Source organism: Moschus berezovskii, chromosome 7 (genome assembly GCF_049115385.1).
Source record: "Moschus berezovskii isolate FMDL1 chromosome 7, NW_MosBer_1.0, whole genome shotgun sequence".
NCBI lineage: Eukaryota > Metazoa > Chordata > Mammalia > Artiodactyla > Moschidae > Moschus > Moschus berezovskii.
This window is the reverse complement of record NC_142466.1, coordinates 93307436-93316938: the sequence shown is the minus strand read 5'-3', so window position 1 is coordinate 93316938 and position 9503 is coordinate 93307436. Positions and strand designations below refer to the sequence as shown.

Genomic DNA, 9503 nt, shown 5'->3' with positions numbered 1-9503 from the left:
CTGAGCAGATAAGCTAGGACCAGACCCTGTTCTGCTTTCAAATTAGCCTTGAGCTGCCTCCTGTTCTATTTTGGCAGGTCTCTGGTGCTGAGAACTGCCACCCCATCCACATCGTAGACTTCCAGATGTTCATCAGGGACAACACAGATAAGAACACGTTTGCTGAAATGACTGGAAGAGTCAATTGATTAGTAATTATGTTCATTATCACAGATTTGTACCTGATTCAGTATTGCTGTTGTTCAGCCGCTAGGTTGTGTCCGATTCTTTGTGACCCCATGGACTGCAGAACACCAGGCTTCCCTGTCCTTCACTAACTCCTGGAGTTTGCTCAAATTCATGTCCCTTCAATCAGTGACGCTATCCAACCATCTCATCCTCTGTTGCCCACTTCTCCTGCCCTCAACCTTTCCCAGCATCAGGCTGTTTTCCAATGAGTTGGCTTCGCATCAGGTGGCCAAAGTATTGGAGCTTCAGCAACAGTCCTTCCTATGAATATTCAGGATTGATTTACTTTAGGATTGACTGGTTTGATCTCCTTGATTCAATGGTTTCTAGTATATTCAGAGTTGTGCATCCATCACCACAATCCTATTTTAGAACATCTCCTGCAAAGGTCCCCTGTGCTGATAAGTCTTCATCAGTCAACCTCACCCCCAGTTGCAGACAACCACTAACTTTTTATATCAGCTTTCTCTGGACATTGAATATACATAGAATTACATAATTAGATGGTCGTTTTCATCTGTTTTTTTCACTTACCAAAAAAACTTTGAGACTTTTTATTGCTAACTTGTATTCCATTTTATGAATATACCACTTTCTGTTTATTCAATCACCAGCTGGCAGACATTTGGTTTGATTTATGGCCAGATGTTCAAGCAGGTTTTAGAAAAGGTAGAGGCACCAGAGATCAAATTGCCAACATCCACTGGATCATGGAGAAAGCAAGAGAGTTCCAGAAAAACATCTATTTCTCCTTCATTGACTATGCCAAAGCCTTTGACTGTGTGGATCACAATAAACTGTGGAACATTCTGAAAGAGATGGGAATCCCAGACCACCTGACCTGCCTCTTGAGAAACCTGTATGCAGGTCAGGAAGCAACAGTCTGAACTGTACATGGAACAACAGACTGGTTCCAAATAGGAAAAGGAGTACATCAAGGCTGTATATTGCCACCTTGCTTATTTAACTTATATGCAGAGTACATCATGAGGAACGCTGGGCTGGAAGAAGCACAGGCTGGAATCAAGATTGCTGGGAGAAATATGAATAACCTCAGATATGCAGATGACACCACCCTTATGGCAGAAAGTGAAGAGGAACTCAAAAGCCTCTTGATGAAAGTGAAAGAGGAGAGTGAAAAGGTTGGCTTGAAGCTCAACATTCAGAAAACTAAGATCATGCCATCCGGTCCCATCACTTCATGGGTAATAGATGGAAAAACAGTGGAAACAGTGTCAGACTTTATTTTTGGGGGGCTCCAAAATCACTGCAGATGCTGACTGCAGCCATGAAATTAAAAGACGCTTACTCCTTGGAAGGAAAGTTATGACCAACCTTGATAGTATATTAAAAAGCAGAGACATTACTTTGCCAACAAAGGTCCGTCTAGTCAAGGCTATGGTTTTTCCCGTGGTCATGTATGGATGTGAGAGTTGGACTGTGAAGAAAGCTGATCGCCGAAGAATTGATGCTTTTGAACTGTGGTGTTGGAGAAGACTCTTGAGAGTCCCTTGGACTGCAAGGAGATCCAACCAGTCCATTCTGAAGGAGATCAATCCTGGGTGTTCATTGGAAGGACTGATGCTAAAGCTGAAACTGCAATACTTTGGCCACCTCATGCGATGAGTTGACTCACTGGAAAAGACTCTGATGTTGGAAAAGGTTGGGGGCGGGAGGAGAAGGGGACGACAGAGAATGAGATGGCTGGATGGCATCACCGACTCTGTGGATGAGTTTGAGTGAACTCCGGGAGTTGGTGATAGACAGGGAGGCCTGGCGTGCTGTGATTCATGGGGTCGCGGAGAGTCGGACACGACTGAGCGACTGAACTGAACTGAACTGATGGCCATTATGAATAGCGCCTCCCAGTGGTGCCAGTGGTAAAAAAAACCTGCCTGCCATTGCAGAAGATATGAGATGCAGGTTTGATCCCTGGGTTGGGAAGATCCCCTGGAGGAGGGAATGGCTACCCATCCAGTATTCTTGCCTGGAGAATGAATGAACAGAGAAATCTGGCAGGCTACAGTTCATTGAGTCTAAAAGAGTTGGACATGACCGAAGCGACTGAGCATGTACACGTACACACGGCAAATTTATGTTAAATTGAAGAAGCCACCAAACTGTTTTCCAAAATAGTCGTACCATTTTACCTTTCCAACAGCTACACGTGGGGTTTCCAATTTTTCCATATCTTGCTGACATTTGGTATTATCTATCTTTTTGATTATAGTCATTCTAGTGAGTGTGTAATGGTATCTCATCATAGTTTAATTTGCATTCCTCTGATGACGAATCAGAGCAAACATGTTTTCATGAGTTTAGATATTTGAATGTCTCTCTTGGTGAAATGTCTAGTATTTCATCATTCTAAAATTATACTTTTTCATTTCTTATTTTGGAGTTGTGCTCTTTACATTCTTTATGGATACATATCTTTTCTTATATATGACTGTCAAATGTTTTCTCACAATCTGTGGCTTATGTCTTTCAAGCTGTCTTCTGAAGAGCAAATTAAACAAACAAAATTAATGAAGCTTAATTTACCTATTTTTTTCTTTTATGACTTATACTTTTGGTATTATATCTATGTTTGCCTAACCAAAGATTTGAAATATTTCCTTCTGTGCTTTCTCTTAGAAGTTTTGTAGTTTTATCTTCATATTTAGGCCTATGGTTCATTTTTCCTAACTTGACTAAAAGTCCCACTTTTCCTGAGCTGGTGTCTCCTATAGACAACAAAAAGGGAGCAGACGTGTGTGGGTTCTCCCTCTCCTGGGGTCAACCGCTGAGTGGGAATCTGTTCCAAAAGCTTTCCATGCTGCTCACCTAGTCACTGCCTTTCTAAACAGAGGACCACTGACAGAGAACTTAAGAACCCTCTCACTGTCTCTAAAACAGCAATTTGCATCCTGCTTTAGATATGAGATATTGTTTCTCAACGTTTCACTTGTTTCATACAATTTTTTGTTTCTAATAGATATGTTTTTGTGGTGTGTATTAATGGATTATGGTTACTCTACGGCTTTAATTTAGACTTATGTTTTTGGTTCACGCTGATGGACATGAGTTTGAGTGAACTCCAGGAGTTGGTGATGGACAGGGAGACCTGGCGTGCTGTGATTCATGGGGTCGCGGAGAGTCGGACACGACTGAGCGACTGAACTAAACTGAACTGATGTGTTTCAAGGATTGAAGTTAAATAATACGTGCTGCTCCATCATTTTTTTCCAGGAACTTCCAATCATTTTTTAAAAGTAGCAATAAAAATCTAGATATTGCAATTTTGACTCTGAAAGGTTACAATCATAATCTGCTTATAAAAAGAACAGGTCTTTAACTTACATACACACTCACACACAGACTACCATCCTAGGTCTGCAGAATTTAAAATTAAGAGACCATTCTATTACATATGCAAATAGACTTATTATCAGGAATGTAGGTTTATTTAATTAAAAAACAAAACAGAACAGATTCATCCCCCAGAGTACTATATCTTTTAAAGCAGCAGCAATCACAAGGCACATATATACAAAATACCTCAAGCAAAATAGAAACTAAACATTAAAAAATATATGTTATCTAAAAAGATGTTGAGGACTATTTGTTAATATGAACATATACTATAAAAACATTTTCAATATAATTTTATTCTTTTCCCTTTAACAAGAGATGGAATAATAATGTAATATCTATGTACTATCTTGTGGCATATATCACATTTATATCACCCAACTTGGTCTGCTAAAGAAAAAAACAGATAGCTAAAGCACAGATTAAAAATTTTATTTTCAGTGCTTTCACATCTTTTTCAGATATCTGGAATTCATTAAACTGAAAAGAAATAAAGGTCTCATTTTCTTTAGCTTAGAAAAAGCCCATGGTTATATGTCCCTAGGCAAACCCACTATACAAAAAAGAATACATTCAAGATATTCTAAAATATCAAGGACATGATTTCCATTTTGGGATGATCACAGTAACCCTCTTCAGAAAACAGATTAGAAGTCAACACAAAATAAACGTAAAGGTCAATTATACTAAAATAAAATAGTATTTGATGTAAATTATTGCTCACTTAGGAAGTATAATGACTGTTCTCTGGTTAGGGATGCTAAGATTCAATGTTAGAAATGGTGCAACATCAGTATTTAGTGTATATAAAAATCCTAGGATTCAAATATAATGAAAAGTTTATAATAATCACACAAAAGTGTTCTTTTATATATTAGCCACCACTGAGCTTCACATGACAAAGACTGAAAAAGAGGTGGTTGGATTAGATCTTCAGTACATTTTGTATCATATATGCTGACGTGCCTCTAAGTTTTACTGGTGTAGACAATTTTGTCTAATTATTTAGACAAATAGTACTAAATAGCACAATTTAAGTATCAGTTAGATGCTGTCATTAGTTTTTCCTTTTAAAAAAATAATTAGATTGGGTTTTCAGATGTTTTCCTTTAAAAAGTCACCAACATCCATCTCATGGTCACACAACACGTTGACATCCACACCGTCTAGAGACACCTTATTGGGTAACTGCAAGGCACCCTCTGCTCGCTCGGCCATGATTCTGAGGCCTGAGTGTTGCGTGCTGAGTGGCCACCAGGCCCCAGACTAAAGCAGCACGGTCTGGGCCACCTCGCTGATCGTGGACGCAGCTTTCTCCAGCTCCTCTTCTGTTTGTTCCACTGTGACCACAACCCTAATGCTGAGAAACCATAAGGGACACAAAAGACAGTCAAATGAGATTCTACACAAAGGGTCTGTGGCCATCTGTTTTTGTGCATAAAGCTCTTCTACTGGAACACAGCCTACTGTCCACAGCCACTTTCTCACTGCCCCGGCAGGCCTGAGCAGTTGTGGCAGGGACCTTGTGTCCTGCGAACCACAAGGATTGACTGCCACTTACAGGAGTGACTGTTCCTCCCTGGACTACTAGTGATAGTAAGGTCAAGGTAACCTTGCAGTGGGGCTCTGCTAGGGCCAACAGGAAACTCTATGCTTTAAATCTACCACTGCAAGCAGTACCAGGTTCAAAGCAGGAAGTCACCATTTCTCAAATTAATGAGTCTGCAGCTGTTCACAATTTTAATTCGGTAAGTCATAGTGTTCTACAATATTTTTATGCAAGGCAAAGATTTTCAAGTTTTCAAGAAACTAAAGATAAGAAACATCAGCCTGACAGCTCAGTGCTACCCCTGTGCCTCTTACTCTGCTCTGCACTTACCTGCATCAGCCACTGGACACACATGTGCTGAGGTGGGCTGGGCTTGGAGTCCTGAGGGCACAAAATTAGGATGGCCCCTGTCCTCATGAAACACAGGCTCACAACTCGGGATGGTGTGATTAGAACAGAGAGAGCAGGATCTGCAGGGTGCTTTCCGGTTGCTGCCAGAACAGTCTTCCAGAACCCAGCCTGGCGCTCCATGTCTGCATGGTGCTCTGACTCCATGTGCTCTCCTGTGGCTTTCCCAGGCTCCTCCAGCCTCCCTCTCGATGGTTCCTCTCAAACCTGTATTCTGGGCTCCCCTTAATGCACCTGTAGATCTCCAGAACCCTGCATTCTCTAGAAGGCCTCATGCTCACCCCAGCTTGTCTGATACACTCAATTTTCCTGGTTTGACTTAAGCATCACCTGCTCTCGGAAGCCTGAGTCCCTCCCAGGCTAGAATTAACCATATCCTCCTTCTCTGTGGACTGTGTCATGACCTTGAACACTATATGTTCTGGGTATCTACCTCCTTGGACTACACTGTAAAGACTTAAGGGCAGAATAAGGATGTTTTGTTCAATGAACACTGATTTTATTTTTTAAAATTAAGTTATTTTAATTGGAGGCTAATTACTTCATAATATTGTAGTGGTTTTGCCATACATTGACATGAATCAGCCATGGGTGCACATGTGTTCCCCATCCTGAACCCCCTTCCCACCTTCCTCCCCATTCAATGAACAGTGATTTTAAATCATGAGTCAAGGTACTTTCCATGGAGGGCTGCTCAAACCTCTCTTGATTTTCCCCACTGATGCTTTGTTTTTCCTTGGGAGTTTAATAAATGTCTGTCAGATTAAGTATCACACACTGTGCTTGGGCCAGAGGTGAGACGAAACCACCAACCAGACTGTGTCCTTCCCTGCAGGACTGTCCTTGTGGCAGAAACTGCGGCCACAGCACAGTGGCAGGTTGTCACCGATGGGAACCTGGGCTGTCCCAGTTCAGTCTTGGGATCACAGATGTGTCATTTACTAGAGTCCTGAGGGATTTTCAGTTAAAATGGGAAAACATCTAGTTTAAGAACAACAGGTGATATACTATTTTTTAATGATACATATTCTTATCCTGTGATAATCTTTTAAAAAATTTCAAAACATAATATATTTCAAAAGAGCTTAAAGTAGTAAACAAAATGATGCCTCAAGTCATATTTTAAAGTCTACTAACCTCGGAGGGGGGAGGTACTTTTCTTCTTTCTCCAAGTAGCGTGCCTGAGTTAACGCGATGCCTCTGTCCATGCACTGTATGAAAAAGAAATATACCTGTGACCTGAACTGCAGATGTGCATGGGTGCTAAGTTGCTTCAGTCATGTCTGATTCTGTGCGACCCTACAGACTGTAGCCTGCCAGGTTCCTCTGTCCATGGGATTCTCCAGGCAAGAATCCTGAAGTGGGTTGCTGTGCCCTCCTCCAGGGGATCTTCTCTACCTAGGGATCCAAACCACGTCTCTTGCCTCCTGCAGTGGCAAGTGGGTTCTTTACCATTAATGCCACCTGGAAAGCCCAGATTGCAGACACTGGTCATTAAAACAGGAAGGTACACAGAAATGCCACCTCAATAGAAGTTTTCATTCATTTTCCGAATTATAACTACCAGAAGACAAAATAACTACAAAATCATCCTGAGCAACACAGTTCTACAGAGCTTCCTGCAATGAGGGAGGTGTTTACTCTGCACTGTTCATAGGCAGTCAGGGACCCATGTGGCTTTCGGTCACTATGAGACATGGCTAGTGCAACTGTGACACTGAGCTCTGAGTCTGACTTAATTCAAATAGCCACAGGTAACTATGGAGAAGGAAATGGCAACCCACTCCAGTATTCTTGCCTGGAGAATCCTAGGGACAGAGGAGGCTGATGGGCTGCTGTCTATGGGGTCACACAGAGTCGGACACGACTGAAGTGACTTAGCAGCAACTAGGGATTACCATTTTAGGGAAAGCGGAGTTAGGACAGGTGGAAACAGGACCAGCAAAGCCCTATAGGCTAACCAAGAGCTGGATTTAATAATGCCAGCAGAATCACTTCAGAAAGAAATTGCTCACGGGGAAATGGCAACCCACTCCTGTATTTTTGCCTGGAGAATACCATGGACAGAAGAGCCTGGCGGGTCACAGTCCATGGGGTCACAAAGAGTCGGACACACCTGAGCAACTAACACTTTCAAATGCCAGCAACAGCGCTGATTCCCATGTGCTACACTTGGGCATGGTGCTACCAGGCACAGAAAAGTCTGGTATCACACATTTTTTGAACAGTTTTCCCATACATCAGCTATCTGTCAACAATTTTAAAAAATTAACTAATGCTATCAAAATAAAGAAAGCATAAAGTCAGACAAGGTTAATGATTTATAACAGTTTCTCTTTGGGGTGATGAAATGTTTTGGAATCAGATACTGATGCCTGCACAACCCTGTGAAGATACTAAAAACCACTCAGCAGGATACTTTAAATGGTGAATTTTACAGGTGAATGGTATTTAAACAACAGCAACAAAACCCAATCAGAGCAAGAGGTGCTGTAAAGGAGAGGACAACCACAGCCAGCCTGTGGTAGCTATCAGCCTGAAAGGAGTCGCTCTGTAAGCTGTGAAGGCAGCTTTTCCTCTGCTAGGAAAAGATGGAAAACAACGGCAGGCAGTGACGTTTGCTAATTCTGCATTCTGGAAGTCTACTTGGAAAAGTTAACTCCTTCTGCAAACATCTGGACTGGCTCTGCTTCCTGGCTAGTTAAGAAACATTATAAACCATACCTCAGTTTGTAAAAACACTGTTTTGTCAAGCAACTCAACAAAAACTTGGCAGAAACTCTTCTCAGTTCTACAAAGCTTAAAAAAGGGCTACAGTGTCATAATTCTCTCTTCTCTTTCAAAAACAGAAAAGAAAAGGCAAAGAGGAACAAAGGCTTTTAGGATGGAAGCTGTGATGATGCAAAAACACTGTAAGAATTGCCGCTCCCTTCTTATAAATGCAGCTTTCACAGAGTATTCTGTTCCCTCCTCCAGAGCCTTTCTCTCCTCATTCGACTCTCAAAATGATTCCCACAGACAGCCAGTATCGACTGGGCCCACAGAAACTACTTTGGGATCTGTAAACTGTCCACAGACTCACTTTTTCTTTTTGTTATGAGGATAAGCTATGTTAAGTACAGTATGAGTCAACTGATTCACATGCCCTCTTTTGAGTCTCCCTCCGGAACAAAGCAGCAGTAAGACTACCTGCTGCCACGAATGAGAAGAGGACAGAGGTGAGTCTGATCAGAACGGACACTCTGGCACCCAGACAAGGCCCACATCCCCCGACACAAAGCGTGTGTGCAGAAACATTACTATTACCCTGATGCCTGGCAGCACAGACTCAGGGCAGGAGGCTCAGGAAGGAACTGTCAAGGACAAGCAGGACAAGGAAGCAGAGTGAGTCTGTTTTCATTCGCAAACATGTTATGTATTCACCTAACAACTGGATACTCACTTTAGTTACTATTTCCTGAAGCAGTTTAACATCTCTTTCTCGACACCCAGTGGTCTCTTCCAGTTGGAGGTGCAATGCTGGAGAAATAGACTCCCCCACTACTTTTAGTCCAGGAATGCTGAAAGGGAAACACATACAGAAGCATAAATTCCCTTCCAAGCTCAGGCTGTGCTTGTGCTTAGTTGCTCAGTTAAGTTCAACTCTTTGTGACCCCATGAGCTGTAGTCTGCCAGGCTCCTCTGTCCATGGGGATTCTCCAGGCAAGAATACTAGAGTGGGTTGCCATGTCCTCCTCAAGCGCAGGTTCCTCACATATCAATAATCTTATGAAGTCTGCATTAATGAATGTGACAGAAACTTGGAACTTTCGTGGGAAACATCATGTGATGGGATTCTAGATCTGACAAAGCAAGGTAAAAATACACGCTCCAGGCAGTGTTTCCCAGTCTAGGACACCCTGAAGCATGGCTGGCTGGGAAGATGCTTCCCTGTCTGGAGGGTCCCCCTGGGGTGACATTTCAC

General features: G+C 42.2%; 1 protein-coding gene across 3 annotated transcripts in view; it reads right to left on the bottom strand.

Moving 5' to 3' along the window:
- Positions 1 to 3652: 3652 nt before the first annotated feature.
- The window catches only part of SPTLC1 (serine palmitoyltransferase long chain base subunit 1), a 60705-nt gene continuing 54854 nt past the window's right edge, over positions 3653 to 9503 (bottom strand). For all 3 annotated transcript variants that reach the window (XM_055427507.2, XM_088838158.1, XM_088838157.1), the window contains 3 exons: positions 8982 to 9099; positions 6677 to 6750; positions 3653 to 4942 (listed from right to left, as the gene is read on the bottom strand). In XM_055427507.2, coding sequence (XP_055283482.1) covers positions 4849 to 4942; positions 6677 to 6750; positions 8982 to 9099 — 286 coding nt within the window. In that variant the 3' untranslated portion in view covers positions 3653 to 4848. The remainder of the gene's footprint in view (positions 4943 to 6676; positions 6751 to 8981; positions 9100 to 9503) is intronic.